Source organism: Lacerta agilis, chromosome 10 (genome assembly GCF_009819535.1).
Source record: "Lacerta agilis isolate rLacAgi1 chromosome 10, rLacAgi1.pri, whole genome shotgun sequence".
NCBI lineage: Eukaryota > Metazoa > Chordata > Lepidosauria > Squamata > Lacertidae > Lacerta > Lacerta agilis.
This window is the reverse complement of record NC_046321.1, coordinates 63349365-63375117: the sequence shown is the minus strand read 5'-3', so window position 1 is coordinate 63375117 and position 25753 is coordinate 63349365. Positions and strand designations below refer to the sequence as shown.

At 42.2% G+C, this 25753-nt stretch overlaps 1 protein-coding gene across 1 annotated transcript in view; it reads left to right on the top strand.

The window, feature by feature from the left end:
• Nucleotides 1–25753, top strand: part of PRKAR2B (protein kinase cAMP-dependent type II regulatory subunit beta) — a 55715-nt gene that overhangs the window by 16678 nt on the left and 13284 nt on the right. The window contains exons 2-4 of the mRNA XM_033162111.1: nt 7519–7554; nt 22992–23044; nt 23459–23542. Of these exons, the coding sequence (XP_033018002.1) occupies nt 7519–7554; nt 22992–23044; nt 23459–23542 (173 nt within the window). The remainder of the gene's footprint in view (nt 1–7518; nt 7555–22991; nt 23045–23458; nt 23543–25753) is intronic.

The window sequence follows — 25753 nt, the reverse complement described above, 5'->3', positions numbered from 1 at the left end:
TTGCTTGTACAGTGGTACCTCGGGTTACAGACACTTCAGGTTACAGACTCCACTAACCCAGAAATAGTACCTTGGGTTAAGAACTTTGCTTCAGGATGAGAACAGTTTCAGGTTGAGTAAGAACGGACCTCCGGAACTAATTAAGTATATAACCAGACGTACCACTGTACTCAAATGGCTGCTATTGATACTGGCAATTGTAGATAGTTTTTTACACCTTGGGATATAAAAGTATAGGAGCAAAACTGGGGGGGACGGGACAGGTACAACGACCCAATAGAGGTCCTATAATTCATTACTTGTGAAAGGGGTAATATATGATTTCTGAATCCAGGTAATTGCTTCTTTAGAAAAGACGAAATGAAGTTGTCAGGCTAATGTGTAGTCACAATGTGAAACTTAGTGACCATGTTAAAGTTCTTCCTCCTGCTTAACAGATTGTTGGTAGTGAAGGATATCGAATGAAATAACATATACAGAGTATATATACAATGGTGATGGTCGCTGAAAGAGATTTAGATGTCGTTTCTGAGTTATTGCAAAGTTCCAGATCTGTCGTAATACTCCATAAATATTTGTTAAAATTCTGCACGTTAGCCAGGGCATCAAGTATATGTATACTGAATTTCAACTTTCAAGTGATAGTTAACAACTGAGTGGGGAAAGCACATATGCCATGAAAACAATGAAACTCTGGAGCTATCATGTTTACCAAGTAGTAGTGATAGTGTTGATTGAAACAAAAATTTAGAAAGAGATAAGAACACAGTAAACCTTTAAAAAGCATTTTCTCATTAAGCAGGACAAATTCCAGTTGCAGCTTTCTATCAGTTGTGCTCTGTCAGGAAAACTGCAATGGGATCAAGCATGTTGCAGGAAAGGACGGACTCTTGGCATCTCTCATACTCTCCCCCCATCTCTGAGCTGTGCTTCCATGTTCATGTTCTCCCTTCCCTCCTTCTGTATCTATATATCTATGCATAATATTAAATTTTACCCGCTTGGATTTGGCTGAGCAAGTGACGTCGTTGGAAGAGATGAAGGCTACCCTCCCTCTCTCCCTGTTTATTATGCACTTCGAATGCAGAAAGGAAACCTTGCTGCCCTAATATCTGTCTGTCTTGGAAGTGGCATGCATACAAGAAATTGCAGGCGCTGATGCAGTAGAAGCATGCCTGAAGCTTCCATAAGGCAGAGTAGATTTTCAAAGATACTCAGCTTTATGCAGCCCTTGCTTAGGTATGCAAATTAGGGGCACTTTGGGGCATGCTGTGGCTTCCAGTTAGGTACTTGGGTAAGCACACTAGATCTGATAGCTCCTGCTGTCTTCAGTCACAGATGCTGCATGCAGAGAACTTTGAACACCTGACCCTCTTCAATTAGCTGCTGCTTGGGTGCATAGACCTTAAGAAAAAACGTGGCACGCTCATAGGTGCAGAATACTTTTGATGACGCAAGTCAGTCTCCCTAGCAACGAAACAGTAGCATAGCACTTTCTCTCGGAAAGGCAAAAAGAACATGTGCCTGGAGAAAACTGTTTTGTAGTGTAATTATCAAGTTTATTTAAACAGAAATGCTTGGGTTTTTCATCACCATTTATGTGCAGATGTCATGCTTTCGTTTTGCACATAAGCAGATTCAAAAGTAAGGCAAAGGAACGCAACAGAAATCATAACACAGGTTGAGCTGTAATATTGCAAAACTGATTTCCTTGTACAGTCAGTGAGTTTTGAATACTTCTTTTTCTACCGCTATGCAGCCAGTGTTTCAGGTTAAAACAAATGTTTTTTCACCTTTGCCGTCACTTTTGTTAAACTTGGATCTGAGAGGTCCCTTCCCCGTTCAAACTTTTATGAATTTGGTAGCTGCAGTATGCATGCTGAATTGTCCAGCCTTGAGGGATTCTGTCTTCATTTCAGTGGGAGAGGCAAAATTCGCAGGAGTGAAAGGTATGTTTATAAACCTGTCCTCTCCATTAAATTGAATGCTGACACCTGTTTGTGGAAGAAGCCTTCATATGGACTAAGAGCTGGGAGACCTGGACTCTGCCATTAAGCTCAGCGTGTGAACTTGGGCCATTCACTGCCTCTTAGTTTAACATACCTCACATATATTCCACTGCGAGTACAAATGAAACAAATAAATGCTTTAGAGCTCAGTGGAACTAGGACGACTGTGGAGAGATCCTAAGCAATCAATATCTCAACTTCATCTGCCCCTGCAGTAAATGGGGATGGCACTGACCTACTTAGAGGGGTTTTTTGCAAGGCAAAATAGAGACTGTTAAAGTCAAGTGAATGTCCTGGGAGTGTTCAGTGCTATAGTTTAGCTATGGAAGCTTAATTTTAACACTGAACCCCATGAAAATCATTGTGTGCTTTCTGAAAGAATTTGTGGAAGTCTTCGTCCCAAATGATATGAGGCATGGACTCTCTTGTCAAGGTCAAACCATTACCTGGTGAAGTTTGGTCTGACAGTGGCAATTTCCCCGTGTAAGTGTGAGGGGCCACTCTGCCCTCGGAGACTGGTGGAACCTGATGTGTTTCCTGAATGCTCTGGGGGGGTGGGCTTTGCAGCCGAGAAAGCTGACAGACATGTTGGTGCTCTGGTCTTGCTGTGGAACAGTGAGACGAAACAGGAAACATTATTGCTCCCGAGAGTTCTCTCCAGTGTTTGGGCTCCTTGGAATTCTGGGGAGCTTTGAGCTATGAAGCAAGGCAGCGAAAGAGTAGAGCGCATAGGTGGCAAAGCCCACCAAACACTGGTTAATGCACACAATTATGCTTACAACGTGGCAGTGCGGGTTGTGAAGATGGCTCATTTTTACAGCTGGCATCGCATCCTCTAGTAGCCAACTGGCAGAGTTATTTCAGACTGACTGGAGGTCGCTGACTGTCAAGGACCGGCAGGGCTCTGAGGGATGTGTGGAGGAGGCAAGGGAGCTGGAGGAAGATCTAGAGGGAGAGGCCAGGGACTTGTGGGGTTCTTTGCTCACCCATGAGGCAGGACTCGGGGCTGGGGGAAGAGGAAGAGTCGGGGCTCTCAAAGGCAGAGGAGGAGTTGCAGGAAGGATTGGGAAGGGGAGGAAGAGAACAGTACCTGAGAGAATCTGGCCGTTAGGATCTCCTCCATCCCTTCCTCCCTGTCTCCAAGGATAATGAGGGGCTTAATGCACCAGGTGCAGCAGCAGCTACCATTGCCAGAGAAGTCACAGGCTGGCTGGGCAGTGCACATTTCACTCTGGTGAAGGGATTTAAGTTCAAGAGAGGTGTGGTTATGCTGTTGCTGCAGTGGTCAACTTCAGGGCACTAGCCTGAGGAGTAGATGCCTAGCTAGCTACGTAGCAGGGGTGGCTTGTATTTCCTGTGCACCTTGGGAGATGCTGTAATTGAGTACTTTGACAATAAAGAATGAAACTACCACCCGTTTGTTCCCCATGGGCTGTTCTCTGCAGGGGAGGAACTTCTGGAGCATTTGATGACCTGATGTGGCTATACCCTTTGAGGATAAAATTGCTCAACTTCAGAGTGACCTTGATGCTGCAGTTGTTGCATTTCTGTTTATTTATACCTGGTCTTTTTCCCTGGCTGGACAACAAGGCAACTTACAGGCAAAACCTCAGACTTCTGCCATTGTTTTAAACCACCACTCCCCCCCTTCTCATTGTCCCTGCCATGGCTACTTCTGCTGTGCAACTTTGCTTCTCTTTTGCTTCCTTCTCCTACCCTGTCCTCATGCACATCCCGGATTGTGACACGGCACTACAAATCCTTGAACGGGAGTTGCACGTTGACAACCTTACGTTTTTATGTATATAGGAAGAGGAAGATGCTAATAAGAATACTTGTGAGGTAGGATGATGCATTTTCCACAGTCTTGTAAAACAAGTTGCTGGCCTGGTGTATACAGCAAAGAATTGCTCTCAATTTTCCCCTGTGTTGTTTATTATGCCCCTCTGTGTGGCCACTACACCCTGCCCTGACTTCCCCAACAAGATCGCAGTAGTTTCAACGCCCTGGATATCTTTAAAAGCAGCAACTGTACCTGAGCTTTTTTTTGTAAAAACTGTGTTAATATTGGAGATTTACAATCCCCTCACCCCCATATTGGAAATGGCCTTAACTGAAAAGCTAAGAGGGTGGTTTGGTTTTCATGGTTATTCCCTTGCTGCCTTCGCTGTCTCTGCCTTTTGCTGCAAATAGCAGTCATGGTTTTGTACAGCAGGACAGAAAGCAGTTCCCTGGGGACCAAAATGTTTCCCCTGTTTGCCACAGTGAGTTGCGCTTTAAAGCAAACTGTCACTGAAGGTATCAGCTTGAATCTCTTAACCAGAGAAGATGGGTGCTGTTTAGTGGAAAACAACATTTGTCATATTTTGGTTTCTTGCAAAGTTCAAAATAGATATGAAGATGGTTAGGAAGTATTAGCTGTTGGGTTAGACTTGCTCATTTGGAAGCTGTTTTCTACGGTGTCATCAACTCTTAATGCCTAAAATCACGTGGCAGCTAAAGTTATTGTTGTTGGCTTAATTGAATAATCTGCTTACATATAACACTGATGGCCAAACTGGGTTATATACTGTTGGTGAATTGAGAGTTTGAAAGGGCTGTATTTGATGAAAGAATTTGGAATTTGTTATACATTATTTTTAATGTGCTTCACAGTCTTGGTGTTGCTCTCCCAGCAGTTCTCTTGGTTATAAACAACAGAGTCTTGCGGTATCTTTAATATAATCACTACTCTTTGTGTCATAAGCTTTCTTGAGCAAGAGCCCACTTCCATCAGATGTATGGTTTATGTACCCATAGTGCAGAGAGAAGGGGTGATCATGGGTACTTCTTACAGAGCAAGGCCAAACTTTGCAGAGGACAAATGCATTTGAGAATGAGATCATGACAAATGAACGAAAGACCCAATCGGAATAAGCATCACCCACTCCCAACTGTTCATGAACTGGCAAAGCAAAATAAGTAACACACACGAACACCTACAAAGGAACAATTACTTTTTCAGTGAGCTATTGCTATTGCTATTGAGCCAATAATACTACAGAATAGTTCACTTGGAGTATTGCAGGGTGGGAGTCAGGCTGATGTTTGAGAAAGTACTTTATACCGGTAATATAGTCCAGTAACATTTCACTCCTATGCTGCAGGTTGGGGATTTGAATGAGGCGGGGATGGTATTCACAGCAACCCTGCAGTGTTGTTCATTGCTGTTATTCTTCCCACCCCACCCCCAATCACTCTATTAGCTTTTAAAGCCATAAATGCACTTGACTCAAGGTACCCTAGAGTGAAGCTTCTCCATATACCCTGATGCGAAACATGTACTAATACATTTGGGTGATGGCCTGCTTTGAGTCCTGTCCTTTATTTAAATTAGATTAAATTAGATTAGATTTGCAGGAACAAGGTACAGGGCATTCTCAACAGCGGCAAAATGCAAGACGAAGAAGAAAAATCCCAAACCCCTTTTATTCCAGCTTACATTTTGCAGCTGCATTGTGTTATTTTAAATCTTTTTAAGGCTTCTAGATTGTGGGTTTCATTTATTCAATTATGTATTAATGATTGTTGTTTCTTTTGAATGGTGATTGCTAGTCACCGTGAGGCACTATTATGCCACATGACATGATACATATTTCAAAATAAATACGTAACATTTTGATAATGGAAGGGGGTGTTCATGCACCAGCCAATCCATTCAGTAGGGAATGGACTGTGAGTGCAATCCTGAGGTGAGTGTCCTAAACAAGGGTGGGTGAAACGGCATTGCAGATACTACTGTAAAGAGCAGCTGGAGAACAAAAAAAGAACCATATTTTGCATTTTGTAACATTTGTCCCTTGGTAACATTTAACAGCAGTGTACACCTGTAATTAGAAATGGAAATTTCAAAGACACAGTTGAAATTCAGTGACCCTTACTCATACACTTTATTAAGTGCAGAGTGGGATTACTATAAAGGCAGAACGAGTATAAACACTTTAGAAATAGTTTGCTGTAAAAAAAGAAAAGGGGGGGGGGGAATCGTTTGCTGTTTATGTTGCTACCCCTGACTAGTTATCTGCTGTTCCAAGTAACTGAAAATTCAAAATGTATGAAAGATGTTTCACTAGTTTTGTAAAGGAGATCTGGCCATGGACATCTGCTGGTCTTTTTGGAGGGGTGGTACAGAAAATACTGCAAATAAAGCATAAGTAAAATCTGAGAACAGGCCTGCCATTTCTGGCTAGGCCTAGCCTCTGAGAAACTTGTATTCCAGGTCTATCCCTCCTTTGGTTCTCGAGAGGTAGACCTGGCAACTAGACCTTGGGTTTGATTCTACTCAACAGCAGGAGCCGGTACAATGGGACTTCCCCCTTCTCCTCCTGTGCTTCCCAAGTCATCACTGAAACCCTCAATTTCCCCCCTTCATCCCTTCAGTAGTTGCAATTCAGCTACAATCCACTTCATAGCTCTCTCTCTCATTTCCCTAAAAATGCAACTGCAGCACATCAGGAAAGGACCACTGGACTATAGGGTTGTTAAACTACAGTACTCAGTCTCTCCCCACCCCCCATAAAATGGGCTGAGGTACTTTGGTCATGTGGATGGGAGGGGAGCTGGAGCCCAAAAACATCTGGAAAACCACAGGTTCCCCATCCCTGAGACAGAGAACTTTAATCTCAATAGTTACTACTGGCTGCATGAAGCCAATAGCCACATTTTGAGAGTTAGGCTTTATTTTTTTATTTATTTGCATTGTGCCGATGCTTTTTAACTCACTGCAGTCTTGACATTATGAAGTGATGCACATCATTCTTTCAGTGCAAACACATTTTTAATTGTGAGCAATACTTCACTTTGCAATACTTTACATTAAGAAATGCTTGTGTCCAACTTGCAGATCAATTTTTGCAACTATCCCCACTCCTCTCAAGTCATTGTGAATGAGGTCTCAGTGGATGGTCAGAATGTTATAATGCTCTTTCAGCTGTCTGTGCCCTCGCTCACAACCCTCGAGAGATCTAGCATGGCTGCTCTTCTGATGGGATGTGACTTTCCCAGGCCTGGAGTTCTGTTATTCAGGACCTGGCCTGCGTTAGCTGCCAAATGGCTGATTACACTCCTGAGTTAAAGTCCTTGCACATCATACAAACAATAAGAATAACATTGTGAATGAATCCTTACGTAGGCAGGGAAAAGACAATGTGGTTTTGAAGGTTGGCGGACTTTGGATTAGAGGGAGAAATGAGAAGTAAATTTCACATGACTCACGCTGGTCCCCAGAATCGTTGATCGCAAGTCTCTCGTTCCTTTAAATTTCATCATGAAGTGACGTTTTGAGAAATTTATTTTATTGTTGTATCTATGTACCGAGTGCACATTTCAACAAATTACACACACACACACAAACACACACACACTGTAGTAACTGCAGTATGTTGGAAATGTACTTCACGTTGCTAAGAGAGTGTTGTATCCTGTACTCTGTGAGAATTTTCTAACAATCTTTTTTTTTTGTTTCTCTTAGCTCCAGTGATAAACCGGTTCATTAGAAGGGCATCAGGTGAGTTTCCTGTATTTGCATGCTTTCGTTGTTATTGTAACAAAGCTCCCCCCCTATTTTATTTAAGTATACTAATATTGCCTTATAACGAGAGAGAGAAATCAAAACGCTAATCAGGGAAAGGGATGTAAAATGAAATATTAATTCATCGCGCTTAATGGGGTTTTGTTTGTTTTAAAAAGCTTTATTAAAAACCTATGACCAACGTGTGACTCAGAAACTGCACGTGGTTCTTCTGAGCAAGTGAAAATGTCACTAGCCAGGGGACAGACTCTTTGGGAGAGTTGTGAACCACAGCTCACGCCATCGACTGCTGTGACAGGCCAGCTCCATCAGGCCTCTTCTCCCCTCAACTGTCATTTGGGGGCAGCCAATCCAGCTGCCTCAAGGGGGGAGATGGGAATTAGGTCTCATTTCATCAGCTTCATCAGGCACCTCCTTCCTCCAAACTGTGCCAGCTGGTCATCATAGGTGTAGGAAATTGGTGCCCAGACTCCCCCCCCCCTTCTCACTGTCCCTTGGGTTTTTCTCATTTAAATCTAAAGTCTGTTGGTAGGGACTGTCTTGTTTTGATTGTATGTTGCTCTGGGAGCCCTTTTGGGCTGAAAAGTGGGGTAAAACGCTCCAAATTAAATAATAAATAAGGCATTGGACATTTTGTAAGTTTACAGCATAGGTGTCCAAGTGGTATGAAGAGTTTTGAAGTGGCCGTTGTGATAGAAAAAACATGTTTGCACCTCAGAATGCTCAGATATTTTCATCATATCTAACATACAGGAGAACACGCACACATATTTTCTTGATCAAGCAGACATAAACACATACAGTTCTCTTCCGCAATTATTTTCAAAGTAGAAGAAGAAGAAGAAGAGTTTGGATTTGATATCCCGCTTTTCACTACCCGAAGGAGTCTCAAAGCGGCTAACATTCTCCTTTCCCTTCCTCCCCCACAACAAACACTCTGTGAGGTGAGTGGGGCTGAGAGACTTCAAAGAAGTGTGACTAGCCCAAGGTCACCCAGCAGCTGCATGTGGAGGAGTGCAGACACGAACCCGGTTCCCCAGATTACGAGTCTGTCGCTCTTAACCACTACACCAAACTGGCTCTCAAAGTGAACAACTTTATCAACCTGCCACCTTGTTTCCGTAATGTCAGAGACCAATATGAAGGCTCACCAAGGATCAAACTTTAATACATTTTATTCATTGGAATCATGTTCCTAAATGCAAACTAAAAGCAAACATATGAAGATGTTTCATGTGTTACTGAATGCTGAATAGATTTAAGCCTTCTACTCTGTAAATTTTGATCTAGGCAACCTCTGTAAATCTAGTTGTCGGTTCATCATTTTTCTATATAGTCACCCAGAAAGTGAAGAATTCTGTATTGCGTTGCAGAGCATCACAGCAGAGCTCATTGTGAAGGATCTTTTGCAAAGTGCCAAGTTGCTTGTGAAGGACCTCATTTGTATTGTAAAGTGTTGTATTTTTATCTAATTAATAGATTTCTTGGACAGCTAATAACATTGCTTCTTTAACTTAAATGATGGTGAAGTTTAAGCACAACAAGAGCAAAGTTGGGAAAAACCATTTCTGTAAATCTCCTAAAATCAGAATGGTTGTTTGACTGTTGACTGCAAACACTTCACTGAGTCTTTCTTTCTTTCTTTCTTTCTTTCTTTCTTTCTTTCTTTCTTTCTTTCTTTCTTTCTACATTGGATCTGCTTCACTCTCTGTCTTTAAAACCTAGCGGTGGATGTTATATTTGTGATATTTTTGTTTTTGTTTTGAGTTTCAGTATTAGATGCACGTTTAAGGATGACTTGCTTTTTCTTGGCACAGCTACCAATTAAATAGCCAGAGGTTAATTGCAGAAGCACCTGCTGACAATAATGTAGGCTGTTAATTATTTAGCAGATATTCCAGCCTACATACTGTGACTATTAACAATTTTTTTAAAAAAATCTTGCATAGCTATAATTGGTCTCAGCAGCTGTGATGGCACAGTTCCACACAAATCAATCCTCTGCAAATCTTTATCTTTCACCCAGTTTGCTTCCTTTAGCACTACTATTGCCAACCCCAAATAGTTTCTAAATCCAGGGGATTTTTTCCAAAATCATTTAGAGTTTAGGGTTAACGTAAAAAGCTGCTTGACAGCGAAATGCTTGAAAATAGATCTGGTGTGTTGCATCGCGTCAGGATTGAAAGTGCAAAAGTCATTTTCCATAGCTAGTTACAGACTTTCACATAAGAATAACAGTTTAAGAGAGGGGGGGATTTGTAGAATTAAGTGCCATTTGGTATAAACAAGAAATTTACCCTGTCCTGACCTTGACCCATGGAGTTTGAAATGGTTTAATAAGGAGACTGAGATGAAGTATGACAGCTATCTTCAAAAATCTAAAGGGCAGTCACATGGAACATGGAGCAAGCTTGTTTTCTCCTGTTCCGGAGCCAATGGCTTCTAAGTTACAAGAAAGGAGATTCCAACTAAACATTGGGGGGGGGGGGAATTCTGAAAGAGCTGATTGACAGTGGAATGGACTCTCTCATAAGGCGATGGACACTCCTTCCTTGGAGGTTTTCAAGCAGAGGTTGGACGGTCAACTGTCATGCAAGATCTAGTTGAGATTTCTTCCAGCTCTACAAGTCTGTGAGTCTATGATTCTATAAGCCCTAGTGAAAAGGGATCTTCTTTAGCATGAACAACGGTTAAGATTGGTATAGCTGTAACCCTTAACTATGATTACGCATAGACAGTCAGGGAGAATGAATGTGAAGGAAAACAAAAGCGTGTGATAATCTCTTGCCAGATTGAAGACACTGTGCACTATATCCTGTATACTTCCAACCCAGGGACTGATGCTTCTATTGATTTTCAGAATTTTCTAGGAGGTCAGTCAGATGACGTCGAAATTACATGGCTGCTGGCCAGGATAAACAAATTTGTTACCTATAGAGTAGCTTTATGTTCACTAGCAGTGTGAAACGTATCGTGGACTACATATATATATATATATATATATATATATATATATATGATTTGGGGGAATGTTCCCATTTTAAGTTTTGATAAATTGTACTTCTGAAAATTGATACGTTTTTTAGCTTATAATTGGATTGTCCTGTTTTGCTTTCTTGTGATTTATATTGTAATGGCTGTTTGTGACAAACAAGAAAAATCGGACTGACTGATGCTCCTCGCTGCTCCCAATTTCTTAGGAGTGGCAAGAGACTGGAAGCAATAGGACTGTACTGGGTCTGCATGAATTGTACTGTTCAGATGTAGCTGAATTAGATAAATGAATGGAAGCCTTCACATTCTTGTGCTCTATCTTTCATGCTACATATGCTGCTTGTGTTTGTTATAGATTCATAGCTGGCATGACAGTACTCTTCCCCTCCTAACAATCTTTTGATTCTGTAAACAAGCTTAGTGAAGCTGCACAATATTGTTGGTGAACTGTTTTTAAAATTTTTTTTGGTGGCATTCACACAAAGAATGAAACAATGTTAGGTGCCTCTGAAAGGAGTTGTTTAAAGTGCCTTACGTATGTAGCAGTCACAGTGATCACGATGCTTTGCAGCACATTCTCTGCAACAATACAAGACTTCAGTCAATACCGTTCTTTCAAGGATACTGAGAGACCCGTGGCACTCTGCTTTGCTGTTCTAGTTTATTAAATAGCTCAAGTGGGGGAAAAGGTTGGCTGCTAGATTTCGCAGTTGGGGCTTTTCAGATTATTTGCAATATACTCAAAGTAGGCCCAAAGAAATTAATAGACACGACTGACTTAGGTGCATTAATTTCACTGGGTATACTCTGAGTAGAATGGTTTGATGTGCAGTATTCATGAGAGTTTTAATTCATGGTTAATACTAATAGCTATATGTGCATCTTTCAGAATTCTTTGGTGTAGGGCCCCCAATAATTGTTAGATGAAGAAATGACAAAAGCTCATTTGCTGTGTGCTTGCTGTTGAAATGAAATTGCTTGGAAATTTTGTAGGAGCATACGCCCCCTATTTATTTATTTGTTTGTGAGTTTCGAAGCCTAAATTTCTCCCTGTGATATATCCTGAACATTAAAACAAGGAAAATAACTTAGGAGTAATCTGGTAGGAATTTGAAATCAGACAGTGCCATAGGACATTTGGGAGGAACACAGACCTTTGGGGAAACAGGGTCAACACATCTAGGTTAGCAACTCAAGTGGAGTTTAATGTTAGCAGGAATTAATTTAATCAGATAACATTGTATAGATTTATATCCTTGAGCCGAAACGGGGAAGTTATAAATAGCGTTTGAGGGTTAGAAAGTAGGCAATGCTTTTTCTGTCATATTCTCTTGACGAACTTCTGAGTAGCTGAAGTTGATGTGATTCAGGTGCATTGCAGGTGGAGGAAATTGTTTTTAACAGCTGTGCATATATCTTATATCAAGACAAGTTACCTGTTAAGGACCTGATACCATCATGGCAGCAGTGATACCAGCTCAGGATCCTTGGCACCCCGCCCTTGAGTGCCCTGTTTCATGGCAGTGGAACGCTTCTTCATGGCAATGGTGACCGTGACCCCTTCTCTGGCCTTCAGTTTACCATTTTGCAGACTCTTGTGGGCAGTGGTAGGCTAGCTTAGCCAGGAAAGCTGGGTGGAGGGACGCCTGTGTACATCCCAGCTCAGCATAACGGGGATCCGTTTGGGCTGTTCTGTTGGTCTGTCAAGGTATGTTTCATGAGTGGAAGCTAAGAGGGTATTTTGATTTGCTTTATTTTTATCTGTTCCTCATTACAAGCAGGGAAGAAAGGTTGAAACACCTAGAATTTCCCCCTCAACTGTCAAATGGTGTAAAGTGAAATTATGTACAGCAGGAAGCTTCCCCCCTCCCTCCCCCCCCTTTTATTTTTCTAGTGGAGAACTAAAAACCTAATTAAACAGGACGAGCGCTAACAGCTTTCAAGGAAAAGCCTTGAAAGCAAAACAAACACAATACGGAAGCCAAAATTTCTAACTTGATGGTTTGCTGTTTTTTCATCGCTCATTAGTGTGCTTATGTAACATTTAGCATTAGTTTGTTCTAATTAATGTTCAGGTGCTAATAGTTATGCAACCATATGAAAATTTGCAGTTCTTGGTGTAGTTACATGTTTTCTCGACGTCATTCAGATAATTAGCTTATTTGTGCTTACATGACAATTGATACTCAACCCACTTCTTCAGCAATTTTTGCTCATCGTCATCTGCTCATATTTTTATAACTGTAACACCAGGCTAACATAAGAGTCCTGCTGGATCAGGCCTGTGGCCCATGTAGCCAAGCAAAAACCGTTCTTACAGTGGCCAGCCAGATGCCCACGGTTTCATTTTGGGAGCCTCTGCTTAATTTACACAGAATGACAGGAAGTCTTCTGCATCTCCCAGAAAGTTTCTTCCCAAGGTTAAGGCACTCAAGAGTCCCCACAGTATGAGAGTTGGCTTCCAAAAGGATTATTATTATTTTTACTCTCCACTCTCCACATGAGCAGGAACAGCTCATTGGGCTTGAATTTTCTCTCTGTAAATTTATTATTTAACCTGTTAGACACTAGAAAGCTAAATTCATGGAATTATAGAGTTGGAAGAGACCCTGAGGATCATCTAGTCCAACCCCCTGCAATGCAGGAACATGCAGCTGTCCCATTCGGGGATTGAACCTGCAACCTTGGTGTTATCAGCACCATACTCTATCCAGCTGAGCTTATCCAGAGTCCTGTAAGCACAAATTGCTTAAGCTGGACCACAGCATGCAGAACATCCCAGGTTCGATCCCTCAGCACTACCAGTGAAAGGAATTGATTGATTTTTTAAAGCACTGTATATCCTGCCCTTCATCACAAGCAAAGTCTGGCCTTGATGTGAGTCAAAAAAGGTGAGTCTGTGGACAAACACCGGCTCCCTCAGCCTGAAAGAGAGATGAGCACCGCAACCCCATAGTCGCCTTTGACTGGACTTAACTGTCCAGGGGTCCTTTACCTTTACCTTTATTTTTAATGTGAGTCACAGTCCAAAACATCTGGAAGGCACCATGTTGGTAAATGCTGCGATCTGACTTAGTATAAGGCAGCTATATGGTCATTGCAGAATATATGAATGATGATGCCCCGAACGTAAAGTCCAGTCATTTCACAAAGTGCTGATTTTAGAAAATGCCCCTAATTGAAATGCACGCTGTGCTCCTTGATGGCGCTGTGGTCATCCTGCATTCTGACTTTCTCAGTTTGTGATTTTGGAGGGCCTTAAACAACTTGTGTCCTGTTCCCGAACACAGGTTCTTGTTGATGACCGTGATCAGTGAGGGTTTTGTGGCTTCATCTTGCTGTGGGTGAACAGCAAAAGTTACTCTGGAGCACTTCCCAAGACCCAGAACAGGGCAGGATTAGATGGATGAGTCGTGCTAGCAGAAGCCTGCACAAGGACTTCCGCTTGTTCAAAGTGGCTTCTCCTTTCCTCTTCCCCTCTGTTGCCCAAAATGGGCTTTGGAGGAATCCACAGATGATCTGGAGGAAAGAGATTGGAAATACGGAAATGCTTGCCACGATGGAACAATCGACATAATTTTACATTGAATTCCTTCCATAGTCACCAGTTAGTATAAAATGTGCCTAGATTATTATTGTTATTGCTAGGTGTAGGGAGATATGAGAAGAAATGGTACAGTAATGAACAATTGAAACTGAAGTAATGCTAACATCTCAAGTGTTTTAAAAAATATGCGGAATGCATTCATGTGGAACAATTAATGTTCAGCATTGGGGAGAACCCTTTAAGGTGATGTAAGCAGGTCTCTTTAATGATGTAAAAATTATTCCGTACAGAAATAGAACTCTTTCTCTAGGAGCTTGAAGATGCTATAGGCATGGGTAAAAAAAAACACTTTTGAAGCAAGCAGTATGAGAGAAATTGTTCGCCATCTTCTGAGAAGACAGGGATCTGCCCCTGATAATGAGGGTTTGGCCGAGTAGCAGCTCTCAAATTGCTTCCATCCAAGTAAGCCTAATTATTGTACCAGATATTTATAACCAGTGGGCATATTGGATTGGGAACATCTCCAGTGGAAATGAATGGGAGCGTCAGAAAGCATATCAGCTGTGCTTTTGTATAATTCTCATTCTTTTAAATGAAAGGGTCTTGTGCAGAGGAAGCTGCATGCAAGACCGCTGCCCGCTCTGGATCAGTTAACAGATCAGCATTGTTCTGCCTGCACTGGGCTTAAAATAAAGGTGGACAGCTAGTTTTTAAATTGCACAGTCTCTGCCAAATATTTGCAGCTGGCATTGCAAATACATAATGGAGGAAATGTGTTGCTCACCTGTTAGAATGTCCTGGAAGATGTGGCTTCTGTTTTGGTAAAGTCTTTGCTTCCCAGAAATCCACTGTCTCCACTGAAATGGTATATTTCATATTTACTGCAGGTGTTTGGGTCAGACTGAATCCTCTCTTGTCTTGCATGCGAAACTGAATCCTTTCCCCCCAGCTCTTCATTGGCACAATAGAAAAGAGGCGAGAAAAATGCATTGGGGGGGGGGAGACTGTCTCTTGAGACCTGATGTGAAGGAAAAGTTTGTTTGCTGAGCAGGTTGAGTCACCAAGTGTTCCCCCCCCCTGCCAGCAATGGCTTCTGATGGGCCAGAGTTCCAAGGGAGGCAGTTGGAGTAGGGGGGGAAATCACCACAGTGTAGTGTGTGGTTCTTAAGTGAACTTGTTCTTTAAAACTTGGGTGGTAATTTTTGTTGTTGTTAGTTAAACTGGCATGTCTAGAGCTTGTGGCAGCAGTGAGTGGAACTAAGCATGACCAGGGGCTTGACTTCTCCAGCCAAAATTTAAGTTATGAAAAAGTCTTTAATTTACCTTGTTAATTCACATAATTTTAGCAAGCGCTGTTGGTGATGAAGTACGGTAAACCTTTGGAAACCAAACTCAGTTTAGAAAAGCAGAATAACGAACTTCGCAAGGAACGTCAAGATGCTGATGAAGGAACTTCAGGGCCAACTTGAAGCAGAATTTTTCCACACTGTATAAAACTCAGGTTCGAGAACCAAAAGAAGAATGTGAAGAAAAGGCAAAACTCGGTAAAGTGGTGCAGCAAAAAAATGCAAGAGTTGCAGGACAAGAGGGATTCTTTGGCAGCCCAACCTGAGATTACTTTAACTAAAGCCGTCTCAGAACAGTTGGCTCTCCGCATTGCTGAAGAACAATACTCTGATTTGGAAAAGGAAAAGATAATGAAGGAATTAGAAATAAAAGGAAATGATGGCAAGGCATAAGCAGGAACTTGCTGAAAAAGATGCCACAATAGGATCGCTGGAAGAAGCTAATAGGACACTAACTAGTGATGTGGCTAATCTTGCAAATGAGAAAGAAGAATATAATAACAAGCTCATGTGTTCATACCTACTCTGTGTCACTTTCCAACCTACTGTGAGGCTCGTATGAAGTCATTGTGGCACATGTTCAAACCACCTCCTGCTCTGGAATCCCACCGCTGACACCAATTAATATGCAGCACCACCAGTACCTGCTACAATTATGTGAATTAACAAGATAAATTAATAATTTTTCATAACTTAAATTTTGGCCGGAAAAGTCAAGCCCCTGGTCATACTTAGTTCCTCTCACTGCTGCCACAAGCTCTAGACATGCCAGTTTAACTAACAACAACAACAACAAAAATTACCACACAAGTTTTAAATAACAAGTTCACTTAAGAACCACACACTACACGGTGGTTACTTTCCCCCCACTCCAACTGCCTCCCTTGGAACTCTGGCCCATCAAGCCATTGCGAGTTAACTGTTTGCTGGCACTTGGCGACTCAACCTGCTCAGCAAGCAAACTTTTCCTTCACACCTGACAGCTGACAAGATCACTAGTAGAGACACGAAACACATGGAATTGTATAGTGATCTGGTAACTTTCAAGCATTGTTATTTTAAGCTTTTAGACCCTTGTTTATAACATCTGGAACTAGGACAGTGTGAGTTACAGGCAGGCCTTGGAACACTGCAAGGGGCAGTGAGAAAATAAAGGGGAAAGGGCGCAGAAAGGAATGTTACTCCCACCTACACAGCGGGTTGCTGTTAGTCCCAAACTAGGTCTTCTCATTAAATAAAAAGTAAACATAGGTTCTTTCATCAGATATAGTCATGATATAGAAGGCAGCCCTGTTTAGGGAAGTTTTTAATGACTGATGTTTTAATGTATTTTTAATCTTGGTTAGAAGCTGCCCAGAGTGGCTGGGGAAACCCAGCCAGATGAGCGGGGTATTATTATTATTATTATTATTAATAATAATAATAATAATAATAATTTCCTCCTTCAGTTGCAGCCCCTTACATACTACATGGGGCCATTTTGTTACCTCACAGAATAGGTGGAACCAGGGTTTGAAATTAGCAGGGCACCAGTCACATATCACGTCTAAAGATTCTCCATTTGCAAGCACCTCAAAAAGTCTGGGTGCCATTTTTTTGCGCCTGGCCAACACTCAAGGATTACTTGAAGCCTTGAAGTCTATGTTCAGGATAGACAATTTGTTAAGGAGTTTAACAATAAGGAGTTGAGCGTTTTGAAAACTGAACCATGGTACCAATATTTTTACTGTAAACACGAAATTGCTAAAAATGTGTCACTTATGTGAACTGCTTATTTTGCTTATCAAAGTAATAAATAAAAAGTATTGCCGACCGCCCCCTCCCCCGCCAGTGGCGACAACCCAAGTCCCAGAAGCCATTTGGCTCCTAGCTTTTCTCTCCCAGTTTCTAACACTGGGCAGAACTGTGGATTCCTCAGGGTAGGTGCCCCACAAGTGAGAAAACATCTTTCTTTCTCTGTTGGTAGGCCAAGCTTCATATAAAATGCTCAAACATTCACCTGTGTAGTGCTTTGTAGGTTAGGCAAACAGTGTTTTGTTGGGTTCGGTAATAAAGAACTAGTTTCAAATGATGTTGGCATCCGTCTGTCTCGGAGGAGTGCGCCTTTGGGGGTGAGGTCAAGCTGTCAGAAGGTTGCAGCGCTCGCTGTGGCTCTAGAGACCAATACGGGAGAGACCTGTTTCGTTGCAGCTGGGGCAGATGAAGGCGTCCAGTTGTGCTGCTGCAGATGCACTATGGCGTTTCTTCTCTGCACTCCTCCCGGCAATCATTCCTCCTCTGGTCACTGTTACGGATGCATGACCTGACTCTCTCCAGGCACTGTGGTCATCTGCAAGGGATTCCCACATGGCAGGGTTGATGTTGCCAGCCACACATCCTCGAGTGGTGTTGCTGTGCTTGCTGGTGAATGTTGGCCTGATTCTGTGGTTGCGCATGCATCATGCTGATCTCCCTACTTCCTCGCCCTTCCACCTCCCAGTTCGTGCAGCAACACCGTTGGCAGGAGGCCATGTGCATGGTGGTGCCCCCTCCTTGCCAGGCGCCCCTGCTTTCAGGTGTTCATAACATTGCAGCCTCAGTCTGGATTCAGTTTTATGCATGTTTAAAAATCTGCTCTATCATAATGAAACCAAGGACTGACCACTTACATGGAAATTTGCAGAACGGTATTCTGCATTTAGTGGGAAACATATTAAAATCACCAGGATGATCAGTTATGAGGAACTTATGATTCCCCCCCATCCTTATTTAATACAGTAAAAATTATGACATTCTTATTGATTCAGTTCATTTTCCCATCTTCTGATTATGTAAGTGATCTCATGCATTATTTAATGGGCATTGAAATTACTCTTAATTTTTCCTTTCCACCAAGAAGATGATTTACAGTATGAATAACATTACCTTCTCGGTAACCTTAGAGCCACCTATTTCCATCTTGATTAGCATCTAAAGCAATCTTATTTCCATTTGTTCTTGCAGTACAGGACCTATTGTACCACAGTGATTGATGCAGTTCTTTTTGAATTTCACCTTGCACAAAATCATGACTGCTAAAAGCCCCATTCTCCCCCAAATAGGCACTGTATGTAGATGCATGTGCAATGGTACAGCTGCTTAAGCTTTGAATTTTTATTTGTTGTTGTTGTTGTTGTTGTTCAGTCGTTCAGTCGTGTCCGACTCTTCGTGACCCCATGGACCAGAGCACGCCAGGCACGCCTATCCTTCACTGCCTCTCGCAGTTTGGCCAAACTCATGTTAGTAGCTTCAAGAACACTGTCCAACCATCTCATCCTCTGTCATCCCCTTCTCCTTGTGCCCTCCATCTTTCCCAACATCAGGGTCTTTTCTAGGAAGTCTTCTCTTCTCATGAGGTGGCCAAAGTACTGGAGCCTCAACTTCAGGATCTGTCCTTCTAGTGAGCACTCAGGGCTGATTTCTTTGAGAATGGATAGGTTTGATCTTCTTGCAGTCCATGGGACTCTCAAGAGTCTCCTCCAGCACCATAATTCAAAAGCATCAAATGTTTACATTATTTGAAGCTAGGTGGCTGATGACCAGACAGAGAAGGCCTTTTCAGGCAAGGTGTTTATGGAGTGGCTTGCTTGGCGCCCAACTGTGTTGTCTTTTTTTGGAGTTAGGCAAAGATTGTTTCCATTTTCCCAGGCCTTCCATCGTGGAATGTAACTAGGCTGATTAGCTTTTATCCTTTTGCTGAATATTTTTTCCATGCAGTTGTTCCGTATATACTGTGATTGTTTCTATTATTTACCTGCATGCCACTTTTGACAGTTTTATTAATGGGTAGCCTAGAACTTTTTAAATAAACAAGCAAACCCATCCTCACCTCATTATGATTTTTGCAGCCACTGCAAGCATGATGTTTCCAAAATGGAATGCATGGCATATACTCTAGCATACTTAAAGTAAGCCATGGGAGAAAACAGTAGTTGGTGGTACAAGACTGCCCTCAAATGAGAAGTACATGGAGCCCCAAATGGCTAAGAGCCAAGGCTGCAGCCATCATAAGTTGGCCAACTGGCAACTCCATCTCAGCCCAAACACAGTGACCCCTAAGAGTTCTGGAGAGATATTCTTCTGAGTGAATAAATGAATCAATCCTCAGGCTCGTGTTTTATTGGTTTGCTGTTGTGGCCTACTAAACAGAGTGACGAATTCAAATTGGGGAGCCCGGGGTAGCGATGTATCCTGCTTTCAGAAGAAGGTCCTCTGTTTGAAGGGCTGTCTGGTCTAAGTCCTGTTGAAAGATAAAAGGGAGAGTAGCAGGGCCTTGCCTACCAGCAGTTAACTCCTAGGCAGAAGAATGAGCAGGTCACTTGATCAGAGTCTTCCCCCCATGTGATGAGAGGTATTGTACTTCTGTTTAAATTCTAGTTTCTGCATTTGCGTGTGTGCATATAACTTAGTATATGCAAGGTTAAGTTCTTTTGTGTCCTGTCCTTTGGTGATGCATGAGGGACCTCCCTTGGGAGACTAGAATTCACATCTCAGCTCTGCTGTGTACTTTTGCCTTGGACACATCAGTGCTTCAGCTTTAAATGTTGGAAAAAGAAACCTCACTTGCAGGACTGATGTGAGGTTGTGTATATGAGACCTACAAAAGGAAACTTACAAATGCAGTTATTTGGGACTGCTGGCTTCTAAGGCTATGAACGTGCAGCTATCAAGAGACAAGATGGGGGCTACGCTGATAGTGTTAAAAATGCTTTAGGTCAGAGGTTTTCAACCTTTTTGAGTCCACAGCTCCCTTGACCAACTGCATTCTTTCTGTGCCACCCCTGCGGGGCTAAGGAGCCCAGTTATGTTTCCCCTTGTCTGCAGAGCTGGCAGCCTCTCACCCTTTTTAGAACACCCTCCCTTGTGGAATGTTCCTTCAGCCTCCTCTCCTTGCGAGTCCTCTGGGCAGCCGCTGCTGCTGCTGCCCTGATCTCTGAGCTGCCCCCCCCTACCCAGCCCCAAAGAGAAGTGCCTCCTTACACTGTCCTACAGGGGACTGGGACTTGTCTGTCCATTCCCAACAGCAAGGGCTGGCGCACTGGTTGGCTGGGCCCCCTTGCCAGCTTGCTTACTCTGAGGCCACACCAGCTCCTGGCAACCAGCACCCCCTGGCCAGCCCCAGAGGCACCATTCACCCGCTGAGCTTGTACCCAGGGCTGCTGCAACAAACATCTGTGCAAGCCTTTGGGTCACAGAGATGCAAGAGGGCATCAGCGGAGGGAGGGAAGGAAAGAGGGACAGAGGCCAGAGTTGCCTGTGGCACCTCTGTCCACTATTCAAGACACCCCAGGGTGTCACAGCACACTGGTTGAAAACCACTGCTTTAGGGCCTTTGCTCTCCCTTGTTTAATTTATATCAGGAGCTACTGTTGAACATAAAATAACTTTTATGACTTCGTTCACATAAAATATATAGTCCTGGATCGAATAGACTCTGCACCTGTGGCCAGAATGTACCCGATTCTCTAGACCACATAATTCTGGACTGTCCTCTTTTTAACATCCTCCGTGCTGATTTTATAACATCCTCTCTATGGCTTGAGGCCCCACCTAACAAACAACTCAAGGTGCATTTCCTTTTGAGAGATGACTCCCCAACACTCACTATAGCTTTGGTACAATTTCTGACCAGGATCTTTGAAGTTAAATCAGGGGTAGTTTGGTCTACATAATAGGCTGAGGAGGATCCCCTTTTTACTGTATGTAATATAAATATAATGCATATGGATGGCCTTTTTATGATTCTATTGTCTTATATTTGCCAATAAAGGTGTTGAATTGAATTGAAATATAGTCCTGGATATGCTCAGGGATTTGAATAAGAAGAAATGTAGCATTTCTAGGGCAAGGTAGTCTTTATGCAACGCTGTCCAGATTGACAAAGAAATATCTTCTGTGGAAGAAGCATTGGCTGAACTTTTATGTTAAGATATATACTCAGCCAGATACCAGATGTGAGATGGTGTAAGCAAACAGCTACGCTTCTGGCTAAGTGTGCAAACACGGCTCACAGAAGAGCGTAAACCTTGGTACTGCTTCAAAAATGGCGATGCTGCCAGTTTGATAAACAAATAACTGGTGAAGAATGAACTGTGGTGACTTGAAACCTTGGACTGCAACATTTAGTTGGCTGATCGTTTCAATTAAAAATATTTTGCTTAAAAAGGTGTTCTAAGGTGTGCTGAGAAAAGCCCATGGATACACAGGAGGGAATGCCTGTTTTAAGACGGTGCCGCTTGCAACATGTATTTAGTGATAAAATGCTATGCAGACATTTTGTGATGGAATCTATTGTGTTAAGTTATGTGAAATAGGAAGTAGGAGAGAAGATGCTTATGTAGACATGGCTGGTACTCAGACTTCTACACCTGAAGGAAGTGATATGTGGAAGTGACTGAGGACAAACAATGGCAAAACCTGATTTAAACGGCACTTGCATAAATGGTCCCAGTCATTTCTGAAGCTTTTAGCGTCCAGACAGATGATACCACAGAGGGTTACAGATGACTGTGGTGCTAAAAACTTTCTGAGTGGTTCAGTATTTCAGTTCAAGACTCCATTGTTTTGTTTTGTCCATGGCACATTTTACTGCACCTTGTTTCTGATACTGGGACTTAAATTAAAAATAAGATAAAATCACAAGTTTTGATTATGGTGCTGTGTGCTTTCTAACATATGACAGTCGGATATTAGCAAATTCCTGGATGTGCCCAGGATGGCCACACTAGTTTGAGAGAAGGGATTTGTGCATTAGCAGGTGGAGCAAACCCATTCTAGCCAGGAATGGTTCAACCCTGGAAATGTTGGTGCTTAGCAATGGATTTTCTTCCATTGCTGGGACAGAACTCCGGCACATGCACAATGTAATAATCAAGAACCAAGTACCTCTGAGCATTTGCATTTTGCATTTTTTGGTGTGGCATCCATCTTCACACTGCTTCATTCACAAGATGGCAGCAGCAGAAACAGGCATGCAAATGTAGCTTTGGTGGAACACCTATTTTATACCTCTTCGCTTCTTGTTGCCATGCGCAAGCCAAATCATAGGGAAATGGCAGTGAGGTGTCTCAAGAAATACAGTCAAAACTTGTTCTTTGCACTGGGGAAAAAAAGAGGGTTAATGAGCTTGCATGAGATGAGAGTGTTGGGTAATGGGATTGGCATACTACCAAGGTGCTCACTTTGAGCCCTGTGTTTGTTTGAGCCTGGTCAAAATTTATTGGAAGAATCTAGAAGATATTCCATAGGAAAGATTGAAGGAGCTGGTTTCTTTTGGCCCAATGAAAGAAAAATACAAAGGGAATCATATATTTGCACAAAGCCTTTAAATATACTTGTTTTGATTTGTTCATTTCAAGTGCTTTTCTTTCGAGAAATGCAAGACGATAAACAACAAGCTACAACAAAATAACAAAATTCTAAATGTTCACCATTGAATGCTGGTCTAAAAATGGAATTCTGAGAGCATTTGGTTTGAAACTCAGTTCATATTTTCATTGTTTTTGTAGTGTGCGCAGAAGCTTATAATCCTGATGAAGAAGAGGATGAAACTGAATCAAGGGTATGTTGACTCAGTAGTCTAAATGTGTGTTTTTATTATTGGAAGACAAATTCAGAAAATATGCAAACACACTCCTTAATAGAAGTTGTATCACATATGTTTTTGAAAAATGTGTTAAAATATAAATTAAAAAACCCTTTTCTTTCACCGTCATCTTTATTGTAATTTCCCTTTGATAGGAATCAAAGACTAAAGTTTCCTTTCATCATTCCTGTGCTGTGTCTTTTTAATTTGAGATTGATTTAAAATTCAGAAAGTCTCAGTTATTTCCCTGACAATATTTATTTAGTACAGTAGTATGACTTATATCTCGCTTTCCAGGAGTGTTCATCTAAATTGTCCTTTGGCCTCTTTTAGGATCATTTTTCTTAAGACTAAGAGTAGTGAAATAGAAATTGCAATTATTTCTTCCAGATTATTCACCCCAAAACAGATGATCAAAGAAACAGACTGCAAGAAGCTTGCAAAGATATACTTCTATTTAAGAACCTAGATCCAGTAAGTGGTGACTTCATTTCTTTTAACGATCCCAGAAACACTTAAGAGATTCATCTTTCAGAGAAATTCTGAGATGAAGCATGATTCTGGGGTTTTGTTCCTTTAACAACAAATCATTGTGAAAGTTGGTGTCAATATCAAGAGAAGGTACAGTATTGTCTGTAACAAACAATACCAACATTCTTTTAAGATAAGCTGTTAGAATTGTTATATTCTTTGTTTCCAAAGGCTCATGTTTGCTTGTATGAACTTGATATATTATAAAAGTTGTTTAGAGTAACATTGATGTCACTTAATCTGTTTTGCATTTTTTGCCTAGTTGCTCTACTCCAAACTTAATATGCATTTATTTTTAACCATCTAGACACAATCTGCTGCATTTCTGCTAGGGGTTGTGTGCGTGTCGAAGGCTCCTGCTTTCCTATTTGTAGCTTGATGAAGGACTGTGCATTGTAGCAGAAAAGTGGAGTTCCCGAAGCTATAATAATCATGCTTATGAGCTGGGAATGGGCATAGCTCAAAGGTAGCTTTGAAAACCAAAAGGTTCCAAGTTCGGTCCTTGGCTTCTCCGGGTAGTGCTGGAATGCTGTCTGAAACTCTGAAAGTGCCGCTTTCAGTCATTGTAGACTCTATTGGCCTAGATGAGTGAATGGATTGACTCAGTACAAAGCAGTTTCTGGTAGTCTGATATTCATGTATTGCAGGGAGTATTGGAGTCAGTTCTATAACGTGGAAAATCGGTGCACAAAGGGCACTAGCGTATAGCAAGTATGGACTAATTTCACTCTGTTTTTGTAGCATTTGTGTAACTATTTGGTTGAGTGTAACACCTGTTAAATACTGTGTCTTCTCCAGGACCCGAAGTTCTTCGTGGCAAGCGCCTTTGTTATAACTGATTGAGGTGCAGGGATGAGTGTCTGAAGGACCTTTTTTGTGGGTGGGTGTGCAAAACACTGGTGCAGGGAACAGGCTAATTTTTCCACAGAAACATAAACACATTGCCTCTGCATTTTGTCTTGTATCTCAGGTTCTAAAAATGCTAGAAGCCTACTCTTCTTTTTAAATTTAAGCTGGAAATTTGGGGGATTATCCAGGAGGCACATTGCTCCCTTGCACTCCCCCCCCCTGCACCATGGATGCCCATGTGTGCAGGGGAGATTTAAGAGCAGTATAGGAAAAATAAAGGACTGGTTTCTCCCAGGGAGATGTGTCTCCCATAGTTGCAAATTACTGCAGTAGCAGTAGGCCACAGGATCCTTCCCTAAACCTGAATCATCTGCTTTTGGTCTAGGGCAGGGGTCTGCAACCTTTAAGACCAAAAGAGCCACTTGGACCCGTTTCCGAAGGGGAAAAAAAACCTGGGAGCCGCAAAACCATTGCGACATTTAAAACAAATATAACACTGCATTTTATTTTTAAAAATCCGATTTAAATAAAAAAAAATCCGATTTAAATAAAAAAAAATCCGATTTAAATAAAAAAATAATCTATTTATTTTTTAAAAAAATCATTCATTTTTATCCACCCTGGGGACCACTACCAGGTCACAGCCTGGTCCAAGGTGGGTTGCAACAGCATACAAATATTTGATTTGTTTAAAAAAAAAAAATGAGTCCTCAACTGCACACTTGTGTTAAATGTTTGTCCCATGTCTAATTGAAGACTGCTGGCTTTTACAATAATCTTAGTGTCTTTTACTCTTAATATTTCAGACCAGAGGCTATGTTCACCTCTTCCAACCTCCTCTCTTGCTAAATAAAGCACAGAATTGCACCAGAGAAGCCTGTGATGTTTGTGCTGACTTGCATAAAGGTGGCTGTAGTAGTTCGTAGTGTTCAAACCTTTTTAGGGGAGTTCCCTGCCCCTTTAATGATAATGGCGATAGATTTTGCACATGAACACAGATCCAAGTTAGGACTCCTCTCTTCCACGCCAACAGGTGCTTTGTCAAGGCTCCCCTAACACACACTCAGGACAGAGGAAAAACTGCAAAACGTCCCGGCCTTGCTCCGGGGCTGAGAGAGACGCGCGCCCGCGAGAGCGCGGTCTGATGCTGCGAGTGGAACCAGGAGTGAAGGAGGCAGCGGCAGGGAAACAGGCGCCGCTTCCTCGACCATTTTTAAAAAGAGGGCTCCCCCCCTCGCCCTCGCCTGCCACCCGCCGCCCCTGGCCCAGCCCACAGCTGCCTACCTCGTCGTCGCCTCAACGCAG